General features: G+C 44.4%; 1 protein-coding gene across 4 annotated transcripts in view; it reads right to left on the bottom strand.

The window, feature by feature from the left end:
- Positions 1-2,300, bottom strand: part of LOC135089148 (klarsicht protein-like) — a 321,886-nt gene extending 319,586 nt beyond the window's left edge. For all 4 annotated transcript variants that reach the window (XM_063984433.1, XM_063984434.1, XM_063984436.1 and 1 more), the window contains exon 1: positions 2,208-2,300. In XM_063984433.1, the coding sequence (XP_063840503.1) occupies positions 2,208-2,285 (78 nt within the window). In that variant the 5' untranslated portion in view covers positions 2,286-2,300. The remainder of the gene's footprint in view (positions 1-2,207) is intronic.
- Between the last annotated feature and the right edge of the window lie 22,806 nt (positions 2,301-25,106).

Genomic DNA, 25,106 nt, shown 5'->3' with positions numbered 1-25,106 from the left:
AAGTGCAGTGAAGCGTTAATCTATGCATAGGAGGACTGTCAATGAAGGGAAGAGAAAGGCACAAGGAAAGTCACATGATGCTAAAGAGAATCACCTCAGGGTACCCCACGTGACGGAATGAATGCTACCTGTGATAATTTTTTTTCACTTCCCATGATAGTTGTGATGATAACGTCACATCCAATCAGTATAACAAAGGTTGATGTATTATATTCTCTTTCTTCTACCTTCTCCTATTTCCTCTTCCCTCCTCCCATTTTCTGTCTTCCCTACCCTTTTCCAAAATATCTCTCTTTTCTCCCTTCTCTCGCCGTCTCCGTGTTCTTATGTTCTCTCCCTCTAACTTCTCCTACCTCCTTTTCCTCTTTTCTCTCTCTCTTCCCTACCCTATTCCCTTTTTTTTTCTCACTGCCTCTCCTTTTCTATCCTCACTGTCTCTCCTTTCTCTTATGTTCTTATGTTCGCTTCCTCTACCTTCTCCTATCTCCTCTTCCCATTCTCTCTCTCTCTCTCTCTCTCTCTCTCTCTCTCTTCCCTACCCACTTCCCTCCTTTTTTTTCTCACTGCCTCTCCTTTTCCTTTCCTCAATGTCTCTCTTTAACCTTCTTGTTCCTTCCCATCTCTCTTCTCAGCTCTCCCTTTCTAGCTTTTCCTCACCTCTACAGCTCTCTCTTCCCTTCTCGTTACCTTTCATCTCTCCCTACCTCTGAATGCCCCTACAGTCTCCACCGTTCTTTCTTCTCCCTGTTGCCATTCCTCCTTCCACAGAGTATTCTTCCCATATGCATTCCTCAGATCTCTCCCTTTCCCACAGTCTGTCTTATAAATGCCTTCTCCTCCAGTAAGTTTTGGGGTTGTTAGTGATTAGATGAATTTTTCTTAGTGTATTGTCCTCATCTTTGTTTCACACACACACACACACACACACACACACACACACACACACACACACACACACACACACACACACACACACACACACACAAACACGTATGATCAACTATGATTCTTTACAGCTATGGAAATGCAAGATAATTTTCCGAGCAACACTGTGGAATGTTGCTACACGATTACAACATTAATTACTAATACCACCTCTGCTATTACTGTTACTGGCCACCACGACCACCACCGCCACCACCATCCTGCCGCTCCCTTACCTGTCCCGTGTCGTCCTCACTATCGCTGGGATCCTCGATTAAGATCACCAGCAGCTCCCTTCCGCAGGACATCGCCGCGACGCCCCGCTACGCCTCACACCAGCGAAGGTCTGCCTACCGCCACGCCCTTCCCTTATTTACTGCCTCACTCACAGGTCCCACTCGCGCCTGGCTAATAGGGGAGCAGAAGTGCCGCCCCGGACACGCACACACGCACGTGATGCGTACAAGAGTGGTTAGTGTTGGCGGCGCTCACCACCACAAACGCTGAGGAGTGAGTGTCACATGCGCCGCGTCACTTTCCTTCTCAGTAATATTTTTGTATTAACAAACAACGCAGAGCAAACAGCCCTCAGTGCTGACTTAATTGTGTGTGTCTACCATGTGTTGCAATGCAGGCTGGAATAATCTCTTAGCAATACTGTAATCAAGCTTACTAAAGAATCCTGTTTCGTTCCGCTTAAATTCGGGTTAAAATAATCTCTGACCAGTACTGTAATCAAACTCGTTTTAGAATCTTGCTTTGTTTCACTTAGTACGAAAGTAAACCGCAAACATAAAACCTGTATTACCTTGCAGCACACGCCAGAAGACAGATATTACCTCACACCTGCGTCACGCCCCCACGTCACCTACAACAAGTGCTGCGAAGCCCCAAAGGTTACAGTGCGGGGCTGCGACGTCTGTCTGGCAGCCACACAATGCAGGGAGGTCAACAGATTCCCCGGAGACTGCACGAGACCTGAGGAGGTTCAAAGGCGGTGCCTCCAATGGATCAATAATTCCGTCCATGGCAGCAGACAGGCGGAGAGGGAGGCAGCGGCGGCAGCAATAACTGGTTCCACGTCCATTACAGACATCCCCTTTTTCCTCGCGTGTTTTTACGTAATGTCTATTTAATAAACCATACGCCCAACCCTCCATTGTCTTCCTGTCCATGTAATTTCCAAGTTCCCGCCAAAGGAGAATTATCAAGATGAACAGACAGCGAGGAGGAAGAATGACACAACTCACCTCGCAGCAAAACCTGTAATTCGACTTACATACCATTTTTTTTCCTGCCGGGGAGGCGTTCACTCTCAGCACAGAACACCTGGGACTCCTGCAGCGATCCAGATCCTTCATGCACGATCCTTTACAACACGGATCCTTCCCAGAGAGTCGCCAGGCTGGGTCCTTTGCACACAGATGAGCCGTGACGCAGGATAACGATCTTCCAATGACTTCGAACCCGTGGGACGCTATTTCAAGTCAGTCTCCTCAGCAGCGGCGGAGAGCAAGACGCACGAGACATTACACAACAGGTGAAACTTTCCGTAGGTGCGATGTCTAGGAGGTCTCAATGAAAACTCGACGCCTTACTAGATTTTCTCCTCTTCTTATAAGCGGCAACCGGCTAGCTCGTGCACGCTCATGTTTGAAAGCGAGTTTAGGGCGCCGTCCAGCAGTGGCAGACGGCGGCGTGCAAAGGCCAGCAGTGGTCAGCGGGCCGGCGGGAGGCGATCACAGGAGGAGGGTCTGACTCGCGGCGGCACCCAACTCTCGCTTTCTTCCTTCTTGTGTCTTTATCTTCTCTCTCTCCTCTTCTTCTTCTTCCGTGGCGGCACCCAACTCTCGCTTTCTTTCTTCTTGCGTCTTTATCTTCTCTCTCCTCTTCTTCCTCTTCCGTGGCGGCATCCAACTCTCGCTTTCTCCCTCCTTTCTTCTTTTTTTTATCTTTCTTCTATTCTTCCTCTTCCGTGGCGGCACCCAACTCTCGCTTTCTCCCTTCTTTCGTCTTCTTTCTCTTCCGTCTCCTCTTCTTTCTCTTCCGTAGCGACACCCAAATCTCCCTTTCTTCCTTCCTCCTCATCATACTTGTCCTCCTTTCGTCTTTTGATCTTCCCTCTCCCTCTTCCTCTTCTTCCGTGGCAGCATCCAACTCTCCCTTTCTCCCTTCCTTCTCGTACTCGTCCTCCTTTCCTCTTTATCTTCCCTCTCCTCCTCCTCCTCCTCCTGTTCCTCAATCCTCTCTCCTTTCTCTCACCTGGCTGCGGGAGTGAGGGGGCGGTGACCTAAGTGGCCCCCTTAGGTACGACAGGTAACGGGTCGCCCTTCACGCCGCCAAGATAGCGTGACCTCCCCTCGGCCCTAAGCGGTGAGGCGGCGTCGATAACCTCACGTCTGCTCCGCATGCTAAAGAGACCACGATCGCCTTATGGAAAATACTCAGCGTGAAGTATTCTTGATTCATTTCCTTCTGGTTAGGTAATGTGTGAGGCAATACGTGAATTTATAATAAATTTCAAGTTTTTTTTTCTTTTTTTGTTATTCAGGTGAAAGATTTAAACCTTTAACAGTTAATGGTATGTGTTGCTTAACTTTAGCAACACTGTACAATTCAGTTAATCAAAAAGTAATGTGTGAATTTATACATCAATTTATACAGGAGTTCCAGGTTGTTTTTGTTATCAAAGTATGAGATTTAACCCTTTGATTACTAATGGCATACATAATTTTACTTTAGACAGTTTAACTCATAAAAAAAAAAAAAACTACACGCACTGAAAATCTTTCCTAGATAACTGACACCTTTTGCTGTGTGTATAGCCTTTCAAAACCTTCACGTAAACTTACACAAGGTGAGAGGACGCTGCAGTAGTCACGGGGTTTAAAGGGCGAGGCAGAATGTGACATCTCTCCCAGTCATCTCTCCCAGTTTCCATTTCCCGGAGCAGCTCGTAATACTTTCCCAGTTCATGCAAATTCCCCAGTGCGGGCTCGGGTCAGCTCCGCGCGGCCTGAGTCTGCAGCCTCCCCATCCCAGCCCCAAATCGCCTCGGGTCCCAGCCATTGTCAAAACCATTTCAGGCCATTTTCCGGGTCACACGCCGGCCATTACGGAGCGACCAAAACTTTCTCTCCATTTTATCGGACTGACACAGCGGACGAGTCGAGCATCGCACGCACGCACGCACACACACACAGACACACACACACACACACACACACACACAGGAGCCGGCCTCGTGTGTTGGTCGTCTCGTAATCCTATGAAGTTTCCGCATTGCATCATTATCTCCTTTACTTATCTTCACTTTCACTGACTGCACAGCACATCAACTTCACTTTCTTTTGATCGTAATGCAACTGGTACTTTCTCTACTTAAGCGTCAAGTTGTACATCTATTTTTTATCTCAATCTCTATCTCTATCACTCTTTCTCTCGTATGCACTTTCCCCGTTAATCTTTTTTTCCTTCTTTTTTTTCAGCCTTGGTCATACGTCCGTTTTCACTTTTCACCAGGAGAGATAGATTACTGTACTTAAGTCTGGACAGAAAGGGGCGGCTTGGGTAGGCATTCATTGATGATTTACAGGTGTGCCGGGCTGCAGGGTGGCGGGGAGTGGGTGTTGAGGTGCAGATAAGAGAAGGTGCGTGCAGGTGTGTAGGAGGGGTGTTGTAGCGTGAAGCTGGTGGTGAAGGTGATGACCTGGCGAGGGTGTGGTGGGGGTTATGTGGGTGCTGTGAGGCTGAGGAGCGTGTGTGTGTGAGATGGGTCAGGTGTGCATGCTGGAGGAGGAGGAGGAGGAGGAGGAGGAGGAGGAGGAGGAGGAGGAGGAGGAGGAGGAGGAGGGTCTGTACCTAAGCAGAATATCAAATGTCTGGCTTTTCTACAACTCTCTGTTTTCTCTCGTTGGTCTCCTACAATAGCAAGCCTTTCTTCACTCCCTCCCTCCATTTTCTCTTTCATTCCCCACGAGCCATCCCACCTATACATTCTTCCCTCCCGCCCTTCATCTGCCGTTCCTCTGACTTTCCATACATTTTCTTTCACCCCAGCGGAGCGAGAACCAACTCCCTCACTTTGTTCAAAACTATTGCACGTATAACTACACAACTACAGGCATCAATAGTACTGACCGCCACGTACACTACTACTACTACTACTCTCTCTCTCTCTCTCTCTCTCTCTCTCTCTCTCTCTCTCTCTCTCTCTGGTCCGTATTCTGCAACGATTTGCTCTCTCACCACAACTATTTTCAAGGACGACATAAATGATTAGTCCGGTTATTAAAGAGTGTTTCTCCTGTTGATAACGTAGAAATCTTGTTAATCTGTCACTTGAACCGTAAAAACGGCCTTAAAAATTGTGTAACTTGAACTAGAACCCCTTGAATGTAGTGGAGGTGCGGCGTAGAAGTGTTTTTCCTGTTAACGATATAGAAATCTTGTTAATCTGCCACCAGAATCGTAAAAGCAGCATTAAAAACCAGTGCCACTTCAACTAGAACTTCTTGAATGTAGAGTAGGTGCGGGCTGAAGTGTTTCAAAGTATGGTCCTCTCCCCTCTCAGCCCCCGCACCTCCCCTCCCTTAGGTCATTCACCCAGGCTTTAGCATTAATCCGTTTCTCTGCCCTGCATGTTGAAAGCGTCAGCCTGATGGTGGTCATTACTCCCACTCTTTCTTGCTATTCTCTTTTTCTTGCAGTTTTTCATCGCCTCTGTGGATTTCTATACCTGATATTTTCTCGCTACTTTTTGCTTACCGTTGATAAGTTAATGCAACACTCGAACGTTCCGGAATTTTAGCGTGAATTTATGGATCAGGCAGCATTAAGTTGACTAGTACTTGCACCCTAGCAGAACCTATCGCATTTGTGTCACTATAAACACAAGGGCGTGGTCGAGTCAAGGCAGGCAAGGAGTTCTGCCTCACTGCTACTCCTCGTGGTGAATGGAATAGAAATTTAATTGCTTGCGCGTGCCAATAATGAATAATACTTAAAATACTTGTAACTTACCAGAATCAAGTCGTGTTTGTCATTAAGGTGTGGTTAAGTCAAGGCAGGCAAGGAGTTAAGCTTCACTGTTACGCCTGCTTTTTACTGTGTGCTGTTCTTAAAGAGTGTTTCTCCTGTTGATAATGTAGAAATCTTGTTAATCTGTCACTTGGACCGTAAAAACAGCCTTAAAAATTATGCTAACTTCAACTAGAACCCCTTGATTGTAGTGGAGGTGCGGCGTAGAAGTGTTTCTCCTGTTAATAATACTTGCAACCAGAGCTTCGCCGTGTTTCTGTCTTTGTAAACAGAAGGGCGTGGTCAAGTCAAGGCAGGCAAGGAGTTATGTCTCACTATTACGTCTAATTGTTATGGTGTGTTAATACTAGAGAAGATTACACAGAAAACACTTGTAACCTAACAGAATCTAGTTGTATCTCTGTCATTGTAACTAAAAGGGTGTGGTCAAGTCAAGGTAGCTAAGGAACAGTGTTTCAATGTTACGCCTGATTGTTATTCATTGTGTGTTAATACTAAATAAAGATAATTCATAAAAAATATTTGTGTCTCTGTCATTGTAACTAGAAGGGTGTGGTTGAGTCAAGGCAGGGAAGGAATTCTACTTCTCTGCTCCTCCTGATGGTGAAGGGAGTAGAAAATTTTATTGCTTCCGTAAGTTAGTAATTCTTAAACTTCGTACAGTTGTATATATCGCCACTGAAATGCATCCTCACAACATCTGTCTTCCTCCTCCCTTCCTCGCCCTCTCCCTCCTCACCTACACATGAACTCAAGGCACGTTTTCTCTCCCTAAGCGAAAAATCTGATTACTCTAATATACTAGAAATACTTAAAATTCAAATATATAGTTATTTATATACCCAATAAAATGCATCTTCCCTTTTTTTCTCTGCCTATTTTCTCACCATCTTTTACACCTGCACACACAAACTTAAGGTATATATATATTTTTTTTTCTCAGAGCACATACCATAACTGCCTTCCTCTCCCAAAGGCGCACCTCCTTTCCTTCTTCCTGGTCCCCTTTCGCTCCCCTGTCACTACCACCTCGTCCTCGCCATGCACTTCTTTTGTACCCTCTTCTCTTCCTCCTGCCTCGCCTCTTATTCTGTGCCAGTACTAAAGGAAATTTTCCGGTGTGTTTTCTTTTGTTATTTCGTTCTTCCTTTCCTGTTTCCTACTTACTTTCCCTTTCACTCTTTTATCCCTTTCACTTTCATGCAGTTCTTTCCTCATCTTCTCTTTTATTTTTCTTTCTTTTTTTTATTTTATTTATATGTCTTTTATTTTTTTTTACTTCGGCGCACAACGTATATATATTTTTCTCTCTCCTTTGACCTTCTTGTCCTTCTCTTTTTTTTTTTTTCCAGCAAATGTTTCTCTCACTCTACTGCGTTTGTGTGTGTGTGTGTGTGTGTGTGTGTGTGTGTGTGTGTGTGTGTGTGTGTGTGTGTGAGTGATGGCAAACTCACTCATAACACAATTTCCAGCATTTCCTATCATGTTTCATCTATTCAGTACGTATGCCTGACGCACCACATTCCCTGCCGCGTCCCTCCCCTCGTGTTATCACTGGTGCGTCCCTGGTATCGGCGCTTCGGGGACCTCACACCAGGTGGCCGCCCTTCGTCAGGCACGCTAACCCCCCGAGGCTTGTCTTCCGAGCCATTACCTGCTTTAATCAGCCATCCGTGTCTCCCTCCTCCCGATTCCAGCTTGATACGGTCGCCTCGGATGAATAACAACGAGTATACATCTCTCCTGCTATACATATTACCGTCCCTCCGGCGTGGCTGTGTGTATAGCGAGAGGTGATTATCATAGAGCCAATTACTGCAAGAGTCAATAGTTCATTAAGTTACGTAAAGTACAGCCACCTCAATTCTCCTCAAAGGTATGGAGTGTGTGCTCAGTCCTTTGCATCTCGAGTCTCCAGGTCGGTCCTTTCACTTAATCACGTTTGCTATTATCCTTTCTCGTTCATTGGCAGTCTCTCATCCGCTCTGTCCGTGACTTTCAGTGATAAATCAATTCCCTATCCACCCTTCCTCGCTCTCCGTCCCCACATCACTCATCACCCGCCGCCAGTATCGGGCACGGCTACAGAAGGCTGGCGAATGAGACTCCCTCCCCTGCAGATATTTACGAGTAAGTAAATGGCGCAGAATATCAAATTAGGGAATTGCACTTTGGGTCCTGCAGAGAGAAATGGCTGCTGCTTCATCTGCACGAGAGCGCCTGAAGGTTCGGAAGGGAAAAAAGTAAGAACGCGCCCCTTTGAAGGCGTGAGAGCCAAAGCCATGTTGTTCCCGTCCCCGCCTCCTGCAGTATGTGCCACCTAAGTCTTCCAGATCTTATTTACGTACCTCCGCTCCGCCCTCTCTAATATAACAGGGGAGACCCAAGCCCCACGCCAGACCCCAAGCCCCCCCTGCGCCATCACCACACGCCCTCCTCGCCTCACTCACTCACCTTTAGCAGGACAGGCCAAGGGTGTTATCGATGGAATGCTGTGTCGCGGCATATTCCAGTTACCTCTGTGCATAAACGTCTCTTTAAGCAGTCCAGTCAATGTAGGTTGATTCAATACATTAGTCGTTTTACTTATGAAACGACTCTATCCACTGTCTGCTTAGTCTATTCATCTGTCATTCACCTAAAAATCCACCAACCCATTACCTTATTAGTTTATCCACCAGTCACTCCACCTGTCAGTTAGTCCATCCACAAGTCTTTCAACCTGCCAGTTAGGCCACACTCCCAGACCAAGCAGCCCTATACCAATTAGCCGGGTCTCTCAATGGACAACCAGAAAGTAAACTCTGAAACTCCTGCCTGTTAATGTATCTCTTCCTTCCTCTGGCCTGACCTGTCTCAGGAGGAAGATTTCAAGAAACTCATCCAGAAAATTTGAATAACCCTTTTTGAATACTCTTTGAGAACTCGCACCTTCAGTAAGCCTTTTCTTTTTTTATAGCCTTTTTGTTGCCCTAGGCCAGACAGTCGCCCTCTCCGCACCCCAGTCATTGTCCAGCCAGTCCCTCGACACAAACGGGAAGCAGCGAGGCTCAGCACCATTGAGTCTGGGAGGAAAGTGAATGCTCGGGCGTCCGTCTCCGTAAATTCCATTCGAGTCCACGCATTCCCCCCCCCCCTCCCCTTTGTGTCAAGCCTCTTACCTCAGGCGATGCTAGCTGGGGACTTGTATGGGTGTCAATGTATGTGTCTATGTATGTGTCTGTGTATGTGGGTTTATGTATGTGTGTCTGTGTATGTGGGTTTATGTATGTGTGTCTGTGTACATGTATGTGTTTCTGTGTATGTGTTTCTGTGTATGTGCGATGTATCTGGGTATGTATGTATGTGTGTATGTGCTATTACCCTTCTAGAATACGCTATTTATTTATCTATTTATTTATTTATCATTTTTTACTTAAGATGAACAAAAAAAGGAAATTGCAACTCTTTGTATTATTTGTTTTTGTCAATAAACTACTACTACTACTACTATTACTACTACTACTACTACTACTACTAAGGGAGTCTACGGTATACTGTTGTTCCTGTCTCTACACCTATTCCCATCATAATAAACCGAGTAGATGTATTGTTGTATCGGTGCTCGTTGTCTTCCTTGTATATTTCTACGTTATCAGTTAGTTTTATCGGTGAATTTTAACGTCGTTGCTTGCTTTCCGTACATTTCAAGGTTATCAGTTCTCATCGGTATTCATTTCTACAATTCACCGTTATCGGGCGTCCTTTCTGTATATGCTAACGCTATCGGCTGCTCTCTATGTCCTTTTCTTTAACTATATCAATTGTCGTTTCTTTTAATTCTACCGCTGCTGACTCTCTCTCTCTCTCTCTCTCTCTCTCTCTCTCTCTCTCTCTCTCTCTCTCTCTCTCTCTCTCTCTCTCTCTAAATATTCACCTTTAAACACAGTGGACAAATCTATTAAAGGGTAAACACACACACACGCCAACATGTAGCACAAATAGGAAGAAAGCAGTGCATTTACACCCCTATCACCCAGTACGCTCAAAACTCCCCGTAACACTCGTACACTCGCACCTCACACACTCACTATCTACACGCCCTTCACTGCCATTAACAGACACAGCACTCCACTCTGAACAGACAGCTCATTCCAGTTCATTCCCTTTACGTCACGTCACTTGCTGCTGCCACCGCCATCCTCCTGCCTCTCCCCGCTTCCCTGAGATGTTCACCCGCTTCCTGCCAGACTCGAGTGTTCTATCAGGCAGCGACCTGAAGGCCATATTCTGAAACACCCCTACTAGCATCTCGATTGCTTTCAAAAACCTCTAATAGACGTTACATGGGTTTTTAATTTTATTTTTTTTTTTTTATGGTTCTAGTGACAAATTAACAGTATTTATATATTAATATCAGGAGAAACACTCTTGAAAACTGGCTAATCATCTCTGTGGACTGGGAAAATATTCGTGTTGAGAGAGCAAAGGGTTTCTGAATACAAGCCTGTCTCGTGTGTGAGGCGTGAACCTTCTCCTGACGGGGACCTTCCAGCCACCCAGTGCAAATATCAGGTTATCGGAGTGGTGTGAACGGCCGGGTGACGTGTGGCACTTTGGGGTGCGTCAATACATACACTCCCCATCTCTCTCTCTCTCTCTCTCTCTCTCTCTCTCTCTCTCTCTCTCTCTGGAAACACCGCTCTTTACATTTATTACAGTGAATATTCTCTCTCTCTCTCTCTCTCTCTCTCTCTCTCTCTCTCTCTCTCTCTCTCTCTCTCTCTCTCTCTCTCTCTCTCTCTCTCTCTCTCTCTCTCGGCGGGTAACGGTACATAATATTTTCTTTTCCCTTTCCCATTGAGCCAAACGTCTGCAAACACACACACACACACACACACACACACACACACGACCCAGCAGCGCCGTCGTGACCTCGCCGTGTTGGTGGAAGCTTATACATGGCGTAACTTTCTATCAGTCTGACCGTGCTAGCACGTGTTTCTGGTGTGAGGGCATCTTGGGCCGGCACACACACACACACACACACACACACACACACACACACACACACTTTCATTTTCCTTGCACGCAAACTGGACTCGCCCCTCACCGTGACGCAGGGAAGTATTGCAGAGGTAAGAAGATAAGAACGTAAGGGAAGAAGCAATAACACAACAGGTTCACACGTAACAGTCTTTGCGTTCATTTGAAAGAGAAGAAAGGAGGAATGAATGGCAGAACGATAGAAAGCTGAAAGGAAGTAATGCACAGGTAGGAAGAAACAAGAACCTGTTCTAACCTGATCTAACGTAAGCTAACCGTCTACTCCTTGCAATTCCTGTGTTGACTATAAAGAAAAGAGAAGAGGATTGGAATGACAGAACGATAGAAAGCTGAAAAGGTAATAATGCACGGGTAAGAACATGGGCATAAAGGAAGATATGAAAACTTAATCTAAAGTAACCTAACCTAACCTAACCTAACGTAACCTAACCTAACCTAACGTAACCTAACCTAACCTAACCTAACCTAACCTAACGTAACCTAACCTAACGTAACCTAACCTAACCTAACCTAACATAACCTAACCTAACCTAACGTAACCTAACCTAACCTAACCTAACCTAACGTAACCTAACCTAACCTAACCTAACCTAACGTAACCTAACCTAACCTAACGTAACCTAACATAACCTAACCTAACCTAACCTAACCTAACCTAACGTAACCTAACATAACCTAACCTAATGTAACCTAACATAACCTAACCTAACGTAACCTAACATAACCTAACCTAACCTAACCTAACCTAACGTAACCTAACATAACCTAACCTAACGTAACCTAACCTAACCTAACCTAACGTAACCTAACCTAACCTAACCTAACGTAACCTAACCTAACTTAACCTAACGTAACCTAACCTAACCTAACCGATCACAGCAGGCCTACACGTGGCAGCCTCTGTGTTACTTTGAAAGAGAGGAAAGGAGGATTGACTGAATGATTAACACAGATGGAAAAATTAAAGAAAGCGAGGAAGACGTAGCAAAGGTGTGTCATCTAATAACAAAAAGAATGAGATAGGTAGGAAAAAATAGATAGAATTCATGGTTTTTTTTCCACACAAATATTCCTAAATAACACTGATAGTATTATGTATCACCACCACCACCACCACCACCACCACCATTAGTATCCGATGTTTTTCAGACTCGAGTAAAATGAATACAAAGATGAATAATGCCCGGGAGTCACATTAGGGAGAGGCAATAAATAAGAAAATGCAGTTAACTTGAAAGTAAAATAAAAACAGCAATGGCGATAATAAATTAGAAGGAAGAGGAAGGAAGGAAGGAGTAAGAGGAGGGAATGAAAGTTAATAAGTGAAGGAGAGAAGGAGAGATGAAAGCAACAAAGGAGAAGAGATTGTGAAGTCAGGGAGAGGAAGGAACTTGGAGAAGACAGGTTTGAAGGGAGGGAGGGAAGGAGGGAAGGAGGGAAGGAGGGAAGGAGGGAGGCAAAAGATAGAGATGCGGGAGAGAGAGGTGAAGAAGACGGAAAGGAAGGTGGAAGGAAGATGAGAAAAAAATGTGAAGAGAGAACATAAGTGATAAAGATGCTGAGAGAGGGAAAGGAGGAAAGAAGACAGAGATGAGATGGAGACATGAGGAGGGGATGGAGAGAAGAGAGATGCAGGTGATAGTGAGAGGGGAGGAGATGCAAATGTAGAAGCAGTCACACACAACATCACGTAACCTCCCTCATGTCAGTCCTTCCCTGTCGACATTTCTTTTTTCACTCTCCTTCTTTCCTCTCCTTCCACAGTACATGAATCTTCTCCTGTCCCTCCTCCTTCCTATTCTTTATCTTCTTTTTTTCCTCCTCCTCCAGCTTCACACACACTCTTGTCCCGGCATCCTCTTCCCAAATGGATTCCTTTCCCTCTCAGATTGTGTTTTCCTCGAGAAAGGTTTCATTCCCTCCAAGATGTTTCCCTCTCTTCTTTCCTTCCTGATTACGTAATTCCTTCCCCCACGTCCCATTTTCCTTAACACTGTCCCATTCTCCGCCCGCATCGTCCCATTCCCTGCAACATGGACCCTCCCGGCGTGGTCCGTCTTGCTGCCTGCCTCTTGGTGGGCCAGAGGTGGTCTTCGCCAGCTGACAGGCGGCCCACAGTGGTTTTGGGAGAGAAATTTGTGTCCCTTGCCCGAGTGTTTCACAGCCCACACCTGTAAAACTTTTCCCGGTTAAGGAGAGGATAAGCCTTTCCTCCGCCGGCCCTGACCGTAATGCTTTTTCTTCTTTTTTTTTGTCACTATTTTCTTTTCCAGAGAGAGAGAGAGAGAGAGAGAGAGAGAGAGAGAGAGAGAGAGAGAGAGAGAGAGAGTACCGTAATCTTACTGTCTTGTGTTTTTTTCTTCTTCGTCTCTATTTTTCTTTTGTACTTAATGTCTCTATTTTCCTTCTAGAGAGAGAGAGAGAGAGAGAGAGAGAGAGAGAGAGAGAGAGAGAGAGAGAGAGAGAGAGAGAGAGAGAGAGAGAGAGAGAGAGAGAGAGAGAGAGAGAGAGAGAGAGAGAGAGAGAGAGAGAGAGAGAGTGTGTGTGTGTGTGTGTGTGTGTGTGTGTGTGTGTGTGTGTGTGTGTGTGTGTGTGTGTGTGTGTGTGTGTGTGTGTGTGTGTGTGTGTGTGTGTGTGTGTGTGTGTGTGTGTATGCAGTACCGCAGTCTTATCATCCAATGCTTCCTTTCTCTTCGTCTCTAAATTTTTCTTCCTTTGTACCTTATGTCTCTATTCTCCGTCCCTGTTTGCCTTGCCTCCCTTATCGCCGCGGGAACAGTCTCGTGCGCGGCCCACAATGGGGAGTTAAGGTGGATATATTCGTGTAATCAACCTGCCTAAAGTTACTGTGCTCTGTCCCCTGAATCCTGCCTGGCCTGGGGAACACTTTATGGTTGAGAAATTATAGTTACTGCACTTAAATTACACCAAGTTTAAGAAATTATGCTGGAAATCATGCCTAAGACACTGCACCTTGGCTAGAAATCTACTACTACTACTACTACTACTACTACTACTACTACTACTACTACCAGCACTGAACCTCACTAAAGCACAACAAAGAGAAAGAAAAGAAAAAGGGAGAATTAGCAGCCGTAGTTCATACTCTCCAGACTGTGCTTGTAGTTCACCCTGGTAGAAAAATTTCCTTTAAGCCTGCAGCCCTTTTGACTTTTAAGACTGAGAGGAAGAAGATTAAGAGAAAGAATATGGTGCAGAGAGAGAGAGAGAGAGAGAGAGAGAGAGAGAGAGAGAGAGAGAGAGAGAGAGAGAGAGAGAGAGAGAGAGAGAGAGAGAGAGAGACGCTACAGCACGATGATCATGGAAGAATAAAATGAGAAGGTGCGAGAGAGGAGAGGAAGGGTACGTTGCGAAGGAGACGAGGTGTAGAAATTGAGATAAGTCAGGGTACGAAGGATAGAGAAAATAACAAAAGAGAGAAGAGATAGTTTGGGAAGAGACGAAGGAAGGGGAAAGAGAGAGAGACGAGTAGGATACGAGATGATAGAGAGAGAAAGGGTAATTTGGAAAGAATGAAGGAAAAAGGAAAGAGAGAGACGAGTGGAAGACGAGATGATAGAGAGAGAAAGGGTAATTTGGGAAGAATGAAGGAAAAAGAAAAGGGAGACGAATAGAAGACGAGAGGGAGTGAGTGAGGAGTAGGATTGTTAGAAGACTTATGTAATATTAGCAACACAAGCCAAGTTTTCTAAGGATACCCTCTTTTCCTTCTTTCTTCCTTCTCCTCTCTTTCTCTCTCCTTCCAGATTTACATAAGAACATAAGGGAAGGTGCAAAAAAGTCAACAGACCTACACGTGGCGGTCCCTGTACGTAACCTAACCTAACCTAACCTATCTACATTGATCATGAATTTACGTGGTCTTCTTTTCTGGCTCAAGGAAACACCCTTATCCTACAAATTTCCAGCCACTGCTCACCCCTCGGCAAAATATGACGTTTTTTTTTTTTTTTTTTTCAAATCGTGACCTACACAATGCAAGATCAGCAGTGAAATTAATGGACTGAATGAATCTAAACCTAAGCTAATATAACACAATTTACCCTCGGATGAAAACGCTAATGCTAGTTCATTGTTATCTCTTCTAACAATTCCACTTGACTCACCACTGAAAGCCTGAACTGCGTGCCTTCAGTTCATCGACCACCGTGTTTGGGACTGTACTGAAATAGAACTGAAACCCAAGGAGAGACATTAACTCAAAACTTAACCTAACTCAAAACTTAACCTAACCTAACCCAAACCTAACCTAACCTAACCTAACTCAAGACTTAACCTAACCTAACCCAAAACCTAACCTAACCTAACCTAACTCAAGACTTAACCTAACCTAACCTAACCTAACCTAAACCTAACCTAACCTAACCTAACCTAACCTAAACCTAACCTAACCTAACCTAACCTAACCCAAAACCTAACCTAACCTAACCTAACTCAAGACTTAACCTACCCTAACCTAACCTAACCTAACCTAACCTCACTCAAAACCTGCCTGACAAGACGCTATCGGCAACACATTACCAGTCACGCAACATTACTCTTTCCAGGACTTGTATTTGTGTTGCTGGCACTGCTCTGTTCTGCCTCAATGGGAGTCATCGCGGGGAAAACTGCACCAACATAAATTACCTTTGTATTCCTTTCAGCTCAGATGGTAATGTCATTTCTTTTCCCCCACATTCTTTTCTTCTTTCGTGTGACAGTGAGTGAGTGTGCCAGGAGCAGCGGATAGTGATAGGAATGGTAAAGTACGTCAGTGGTTTGCTGTGTGTGTGTGTGTGTGTGTGTGTGTGTGTGTGTGTGTGTGTGTGTGTGTGTGTGTGTGTGTGTTTGTTACTGGATAGGTAAGTAGGAAGTTACAATTACACCTAGATAAAGTAATTTCGAACGTTTGTGACTGTGTGTGTATGTGAGCGCGGTAATGTTTTATTCATCCTTGTCTAGTGTATGTAAGTAAAGTAATATTAAGAATACCTGTGTTTGTAAGTATAGTAATATCAACTTTGTTCTCGCATCGCCTATTACAAAAGAATACTTGTATGTATAATTCAAGTCTTATATCTGAACCAGTCAAAAGTATACTTCTCTTTGGACCAATAAGAACCTTGTATTCACCGTACCATTACGTAAACCTGCAATATTTTGATCAATAAAATGAACTAATCAAGTACAGATTCACACGCAGACAGAGACACAAGGAACGTGGGAAGTCATGGGAGGTAGTGTGGGTCGCAGAAGGTTGTGGGAGGTCGTCGCGGGCCACTGAGAGAGCAAGTGAAAGCACATCTATTCGAGGCAACACCAAACCGGCAGTACTGGGGAGTCTATAGCACCATATTCTGAAACATTTCCGTGCCACACTTCCACTACATTAAAAATTCTCTCGTTAAAGTGACAAGGGTTTTTGAGAAAGTTCCTTTAAGGCTCTAGTGGCAGATTAACAAGATTTCTACATTATCAACAGGAGGAACAGTCTTGAGAACCAGGCTGATAATCTTTGTGGCCTTTGAAAAACAGTCGTGGTGAGAGAGCAAAGCGTTTCTAAATACGAGCCTAAGACTGAGCCTCCTGCCAAACATTTCACACTGACTCACGCTGACTCCAATGATAAAGTTACCGGGAAGGCTCTGAATTCTCTCTTGATTCCACTGAGACCCATTCCTCCTATCCCCCCCACTCCCCTCCGCGAACTGGGTGAGTCACGGGTACGAGCAGTCATGCAGGGTGTCGTGTTGCACCCACAGCCCCACCCCTGCCACGCGCCAACCCCAGGGGACAGCGATGGTTCCTGTCATGTGGCTTTCTTGTGGTTTGTGGCGCGTGAGAACTTCTGTTGGAGGTGATGAGGTGTTGAGAGAGAGAGAGAGAGAGAGAGAGAGAGAGAGAGAGAGAGAGAGAGAGAGAGAGAGAGAGAGAGAGAGAGAGAGAGAGAGAGAGAGAGAGAGAGAGAATTTCCTTCCTCTTCTTGTTCTTCCTCATCTTGTTCTTTCCTTCCTTCCTTCCCTCCTTCCTTTTTTTATCTTCTCCTCCTCCTTTTATTCCTACTCTTCTTCCCCCTTCCCTTTCGTTCCTGCCATTGTTATCCATCTTTTCTTTCCTTCCTTCCTTCCTTCCTTCCTCCTCCTCTTCCTCTCCCTCTTCCTCCTCCTCCTCCTCCTTTTTTCTCCTTCCCTTTCATTCCTCTTCTTGTTACTCATATTTTCTCTTTTTTTTCCTCCTCCTCCTCCTCCTACTCCTCTTCTTCCTCCTCCTCCTCCTTCTTTTCTTCCTCCTCCTTCTCCTCCTTCTCTTCCTCCTCCTCTTCCTCCCTCGTCCCGTCACACTTCAGGAATATAAAATGTACCACAGAATTACTATTAATACTTTTTCCCGTCACAATGAATCTGTACTTATTATTTGCAGTTCTGTGAGAAAAGTAATTATTCTTTCCAGTTATATATATGTATTTTTTTGGGGGGAAGTGTAATTGTTCATTTGTACCTCTGTAATGTTTGGTTGTGCCTGTGTAACTGTATACGTGTATGCTCCTTTGTATAAGAATATTAGTGTATTTGTTCATTTATATACGAGTACCAGTGTATTTGTTTCTTTGTCTGTCTGTGTACCCGTGCATTTGTTCCTTTGTGCATCAGTGTAACTCTTTCTATCTCTGTGTACTGTTTATATTTCTGTGTACTAGTGTTAATTGTTCCTTTGTATATGAGTGTATTTGCACCTTTGCGTCTGTGAGAGTCTTTGTGTGCCAGTACGTGTGTTCCTTCGTGTGTGTCTGTGTGCCAATACAACTCACCCTTTGTTCCTGAGCACCACTTTGTTACTTGGTCTATCTGTGTACCAGTGCAGTTCTGTCTTTGTTCATGTCGTCCACTGCAATTTACTTTGTCTCTTTGTCTGGAGGTTTGTCTGTTCCTCTGTGTCCATGTATCAGTAAATATCTATCTATCCACCTATCTATCTATCCATCAATATATCTGTTTCTTTGTGTCCATGTATCAATAAATATTTATCTATCCACCTATCTATCTATCAATCAATATATATGTTTCTTTGTGTCCATGTATCAATAAATATCTATCTATCCACCTATCTATCTATCCATCAATATATCTGTTCCTCTGTGTCCATGTATCAATAAATATCTATCTATCCATCAATATATCTGTTCCTCTGTGTCCATGTATCAATAAATATTTGTCTATCCACCTATCTATCTATCAATCAATATATCTGTTTCTTTGAGAATGAATAAGAAACACGTTACTTTGTTCCTTAGAAACCGTGTAAAGTTTCCTTTGTTCCTCACGTCCTCCAGTGCATCTGTTCCTTTGTTTACGAGTGAGTGAGGACTGGTTACTTTGTTACTGAGTGCACGAGACATTATATCCTTTTAACAGTTCATCAAAGAAACTGTCTATCTCTTCCTGTGTACCAAGAAAAAATTACTTTATTCTTAACTTTAATAATAATGAAGTCTATCTATTCTTGTGGGTATGAAAAAAAAAAAACTGTCTTTGTTCGCAACTTTAACAATGTAGAAAGGAAATTGTTTACCTCTTCTTATGTGTCAAGAAAATAATTCAATTCCCAACTTTAACAATGTGCCAAAGAAACTATTTACTTTTTCCTATGTATAAAAAAAAAAACCTATATTCCTAACTTCTTTAAACTCAAACACCAGGAAATGTTGTTCTCTCCCCCTCAGCACGTGTGTACCAGCAACAGAATGTATTGTTATCCCTGCAGTGTCAGGAGCTTCAGGTAAGACCGTGATTAGCTTCGTTTCTTTGTAAATTTGATCTTTTACTTGGTCTTGGAAGCCGCGCGGTCTCTTTCTCTCTTTGCCTCCCTGCGCCCAACGAGCGAGTCTCTTTGTTTGTTGTTGAGGCACAGTTGTGTGTATGTGAGGCTCTGCTTTTGTTTCTTTATCTTTTTTTTTTAACTACATCTTTTTATTTCTGTTCAATTATTCTTAGTATATCTACTTTCCGTCTATTGAAATACCTTTTATCTATTTTTTTTGTTTGATTATTTTCTTTTTTATCATCACCACTTATTGTTTCTTTATCCAGGATTTTTTTTGTTACTGTGTTTCTTTATTGTTCTTTAATTATTTTCAGTACATCTATTTTTCGTTCGTCTATGGAAATATATTTATCTAATTTTTTTTTTTGCCGGTCTTTTTTTTTATTTTTTTATCATCAATATTTTCAAGCAGTCTCAGCACACGTACTCATATTTCTTCGTCTGCATTTTATCTATCTTTGTGTGGCATTCTCATCACCAACATTCTGAAACAATCTCAGTATACCTTTATATACCGTCTATGGAAAAGCCTTTTATGTACAGTTTTGTCTGCCTTTTCTTTCCCTCTCTCTTTTCTTCCCTTCTCTTTGTTCTTGTTTCCTTCTATTTTTTTCTTTCCTTCTATTTTTCTTCCCTTCCCTCTTTTCTTCCCTTCTTTTTTGTTCCCTTTTTTTTCTTCCCTTCTCTTTTTCTTCTCTTCTCTTTCTTGCCTTCTCTCTTTTCTTCCCTTCTCTTTTTTCTTCCCTTCTCTCTCTTTTTTCGTCCCTTCTCTGTTTTTCTTCCCTTCTGTCTTTTTCTTCCCTTCTCTCTTTTTCTCCCCTTCTGTCTTTTCTTCCCTTCTCTCTCTTTTACCCCCCTTCTCTACTTTTCTTCCCTTCTCTCTTTTTCTCCCCTTCTCTTTTTTTTTTTTTTTTCATTAACAAACACGCAAATAATTTCTTACGAGGCCAAGTGTTCCTCCTCGTCGTTTACAATAAGGCACTTCCCTCACTTCCCCCGGGCACTGTCTAATCAATGGCCCCGCGACGCGACCACAACACAACCTTAATATTAATTCTACAAGCTGCGGTCGACGAGGGACGGGAGCAGCAGCGTCATGTTACCCGCTGCCCCGCCTTCCATCTTGGCAGGGAAGTGTCACTGGATGGAGGGTGCTGCTGCCATCGTGAATGTTAAGAAGAGCAGGTCACGTGATAGGTAAATGAGGCTCTGATTGCTATGGGTTCTTCTCAGTGTTATGGCGAAAATCTTACCATTTGAAAAGTTAGTTATTTAAATTTTGCTCCGCGCCTTTTAAATGGAAAGAGTTTTGGGGGTCTGTTCGTGATTGCAAAGGTATAGCAATTTCAAAGCATTCTAATCTCTTTTCGAAGCATAATTTTTAACATGATTTTAACGCTTTGATACCGGAAAGGATTTCACTCTTGCTGTCATCGCGTGTGTTAACCCTTTCAGGCTTTCACTGCGACACAAAACAATCAGCAGCACCACAAATAATGCGTGAAGTCTTTATAAGCATCTACAGAAAAGTTAGAGATAAAAAAGAATACTTTTTGCAATTATTTCCTTGTTCAAAGATTGGATGTGGCTGTGGAACAAGTAAAGGTGTCTCAGAGTGATTGGTAATTAGAGAAAGGTGTACCCAGTGGCAGTCAAAGGGTTAAAGAAGACATCACGTGATAGGTGACTGACACTCTGACTGTTATGGGTTCTCAAGGATTATAAAATGTAATGGCGTAAATTTTAACTTGACTTTAACTCTCTGATATGGTTCTTCTTGAAGTTATTGCAGGACGGATGTTGTTGGTATCATCGTGAGTGTTAAGTACGAGCGATCACGTGATACTTTTTTTTTTTCGTGTGTGTGTAAGAGGGGCACACACCAAAAGCAATTAAAAAAAAAAACCGAGATGCCTAATTGAGCCTAAGACTGTCAAGGGTTTTCAAGGATTATGAAATGTTATGCCGTAAGTTTTAATCTGATTTTAACTCTGACATTTATAGATTCTTATTATACTTAATAAAGTGATCCAATGCAAGTTTATCGAACAATTTCGTGACATCATTTAGACTACTGAAAGCAAACAAAGTGACTAAGTATTTTCAGATCTTCTAGTACTAATAGTCTTATTTTTGCTCTTTTTTTTTAACTCGTGTAAAATAGACTAGTGCAAGATTAGCGTATAATTTCTACAGACCACTCAAAGTAAACTGATTGGCGAGGTATTTCAGAACTTTTCGGTACCTATAGTCTTATTTTTCCCCATTAAATGAGCTTAGGATTACTCAGATGAAGTAAGGAGCGTCATATTGTCACTTGCAATCAAATAATCCAAGTAAGAAGAACAAAAAGAATTCATAAAAGGATCTATCACTTAACTTTCATCTCTGTATCTTTCTAGTACCCTACAAATAAAGTTACAAATAAATGAAATATATAAAAACAGAAGTACAGTAAAAGAAATATAAGGCAATAACAAATAAATAAAAAAGATAAAGAGCAAAACAACGGTATGGTAAAAAATATGGAGTAATAACAAGAGCAACACGAGTAAGGGCGCTCATGCATCACGATCGACGGGCAGCGCCGAGCAATAACACTTTCATAAAGAAACCTGATGGAGAATGATTGCACGCAAGAAAGACAGCGATTTGTGTGTGTGTGTGTGTGTGTGTGTGTGTGTGTGTGTGTGTGTGTGTGTGTGTGTGTGTGTGTGTGAGAGAGAGAGAGAGAGAGAGAGAGAGAGGAGAGAGAGAGAGAGAGAGAGAGAGAGAGAGAGAGAGAGAGAGAGAGAGAGAGAGAGAGAGAGAGAGAGAGAGAGAGAGAGAGAATGGCATTTTCGACTAAGGAAGATAAAAGATTTCGGTTCGGGAGACTAAAAAGAAAAAAAAATCCATTAAGAGACTTGAGAAATCGCATTACGTCCGGCGGGAACTTCGTAAATGAAAGCTATTACGATCTACACTTATTACGAGAGACGCAAAAACAAGTATGAGAGAGAGAGAGAGAGAGAGAGAGAGAGAGAGAGAGAGAGAGAGAGAGAGAGAGAGAGAGAGAGAGAGAGAGAGAGAGAGAGAGAGTATGTGTGTTCCATCTGGTGATAACTCAAAGTGCCACTAATACGGTTTACGCGTTGAGGGGGAAGAGGAGGGTGAGTAAGAGAACGAGGAGGAGGACGAGGAAGGGGAAGAGGAGAAGGACGAGGAAAGGAACGAGAAGGAAGACGATGACGAGGAGGAGGACGAGGAAGAGGAAGAGGACGAGGAAGAGGACGAGGTGGGTCGATCGTCGGGGAAAGCACACGTGGCTGAGCGAGACGAGCGAGAGAAGCGAGACGAGCCGCCCGTTGCATGCTGGTAAACTTGACGGCACAAGTTAGCCAGCAGTTTTTTTGTTCCGCATCACGTGAATTGCATGGCGTGGAGAATGCAATGATGATGAGTGTGAAGAAACGATGCCCTTTTTGTGATGCGTGGTAAACAGATGAATTAGTAGGAGTAGGAAGCGTGGGTGGTAGGAGAGAGCACCCATCCACGAAGGAAAAGAGCACAACATTCTCTAATCCTTCCCTCCCATCTGACGGACACCTCCATTCAGCCACGTGAGTCACACATTCACCTCAACTGGCAGCTTAACAGATACCTGGGAGGAGGCTGGAGCGAGGAGAAGCTGCACGCTGCCAACACACACGCAGGGCCCGCCGCCGCCACCTCCTCCTCGCCAGGCCCTGCGAGGAGGAGTGGCGAGCCGCACGCCGCACCGCCGCCCAGCCACCACCACCGCCAGCGCCACCACCACCACCCACACTGGCAGACGGGGGCGGGGCTGTTGCTGCTGCTGCTGTATCTGCACGGCGCAGCGCTGGTGATGGAGAAGCGGCCGGCGCCCTTCCACCACCACCACCACCACCACCACCACTGCCGCCGCCGCCGCCGCCGCCACTCCCGCCTCTCCATCCAGGCATGATCCACGATACTCCACTTAAATTGTGAAGGGAGATATTAACCATGCGTCTCCTTCAGGCGGACTCAAGGACTCTCCTGTCTGAGACTCCACGCTGAGATCAGAGCATCACCCCCCCTTACCCTCCCTTCTCCCACCATCCTCTGCCTTTCAATCTACAAAATCCACGCCTGAGAGGAGGAACGCGAGTAGCCATGCACCTGCCGTAGTAAAATGGAGGACCCTTCTGGAATATTACGACCCCGCCTCGCCTGACCCGGCTGGAGATGGGTCTTAAAGTTGAGGACAGCGGGCCAGGCTACTTTCCCCGCCATCTCTCGACCTCTACTTTGCATATATGCCGCGTCGCCCCGAATCCCGGTGAGCCCTCTTGAGTCTGGACCTCCCCACCCACTTCACTGTCCAGCTATTTCTGCCACTGAGGGGACACGAGCAGCTGATGTCCTCCACTCTGTGCCTCTCTACACTACCCGGCACATTACCATTTCAAGCATGTACACTCTCCCCATTAAGAGTAGTAGCTGTGCGTTGCCCTCTGCTCAACCAGCGTCTGTACCGCCTTCCATCTAACAATTGCAATCATACGTACACTTTCTTTCTCTTTAATTATAGAGTAATATGTCAGTTTATCTTTTTTATGATACTATATTAATCGTTCATCTCCTTATTAACAGCAGCAGCCACAAATCAATTTATCTATATTATTCTATATTGTAAATAGTTTTCTCGAATTTCTCTAATGCAGTGTTGGATGGTGAGATTAAATACCCTGGTTACGTCCAAAAAAGTCTGTTGCCCAGTGAAGTTTATAATCTCTTATTTCTTTAGTATATGCAAAAGTTTTAACGCTTCAGTAATACTCCGCCAAGCACAACGTTCCCATCCATCACATCTCTTCAAATCGACACTGTGTTTAATCCAGCGCGTTAGTATGTTCCTCACGTCTATTGGGCATTGAAAGTTATAGAAATCCTTTATTTTCCTTACATTAGTATTTCCAGTCCTTCAGTAACAGTGTGCCCAGCGTAACATTCCCATCCACTACACTCCGCTAAAATTAATACCGCGTCTATAATTCAGTGATGTGTTTGTATGTCCCTCACTGAAACTTATATTAATCCCTTATTTTCTTTACCACACTGAGAGTCTCCAGTCCTTCAGTAACGGTGTGCCCAGCGTAACATTCCCATCCACTACACTCCGCTAAAAATAATACCGCGTCTATAATTCAGTGATGTGTTTGTATGTCCCTCACTGAAACTTATATTAATCCCTTATTTTCTTTACTACACTGAGAGTCTCCAGTCCTTCAGTAACAGTCTGCCCAGCGTAACATTCCCATCCACTACATCTCCACCAAAATTAACACCGTGTCTGTAATCCAGTGGGGCGATGGTATGTCCCTCACGTCCTCTCCCTCTCTCCCTCACGCTCCTCGCCCCGCCGCCCCGCCCTTCCCTTCCCTCCACGCCGCATTGCTCCCATTAAGGCCAGCTAATTTTCATCTCATCGGCGCTCTAAGACTCTTTCTCCGCGGGATGCCGGGCACGTGGCGGCCAGGTGTGCTCGATAATTGTCTTTGGTATTCCTGCTGCACACACATACACACACACACACACACACACACACACAGGGGCCGCCCGGGTTGCACCAGACACTCAGGCGACTTTAATGACCCGAAGCCTTTAAGACGCCACACCTCTCTCCCTCTCCCTCTCTCTCCTTCCCTTCCTCTCCCTCCCTCTCCCTCTCTCTCTCTTCTTCCTTTCCTCCTTCCTTCCTCCCTTCGCCCGTGCCCCTTTCCTATCTCCTCCAGCACTTCCTCCCTCCTTCCAGTTTCATTTTATCCCCTTCTTTCTATTCCTCTTCCTCCTCCTCCTCCTCGCCCTGTCCCTCCTCCCGCCTCATTGCATAACATCACGTGACTCCTGAATAAACAAGGATGCAGTGGAGTAAATTGAATAAGAACAAAGTAGTACATAGTAATGACGTTCAAGTGAATACCATGTTGTCTTAAGAAAATTAGGGAAGCGTCTTTTGTTTTCCTTTTCATTATCTTAAGCGAGACAAGCGCACCACAACACACACAAGCAAGGCATTTAGTACGATTGAAAAAAAAATAAAGGTTAAGGGAAAAACAATCACAATATCCACTCCTCTCCTTCCCCTTGAGTCTTCTCCACTCTCCTCGCCTTCCTTCCCTTGCTCCTTTGCTTCTTCTGGAGCGCCACGAGATTCCCAGAAGCCCCAGGCCCACGTTTCTTTCGTGGTCCGGAATCAAAAGCAGAAGGTTCGCTGTTATGGACAC

The sequence above is a fragment of the Scylla paramamosain genome, chromosome 32 (genome assembly GCF_035594125.1).
Source record: "Scylla paramamosain isolate STU-SP2022 chromosome 32, ASM3559412v1, whole genome shotgun sequence".
Classification (NCBI taxonomy): domain Eukaryota; kingdom Metazoa; phylum Arthropoda; class Malacostraca; order Decapoda; family Portunidae; genus Scylla; species Scylla paramamosain.
This window is presented reverse-complemented; position numbering and strand designations above follow the sequence as displayed.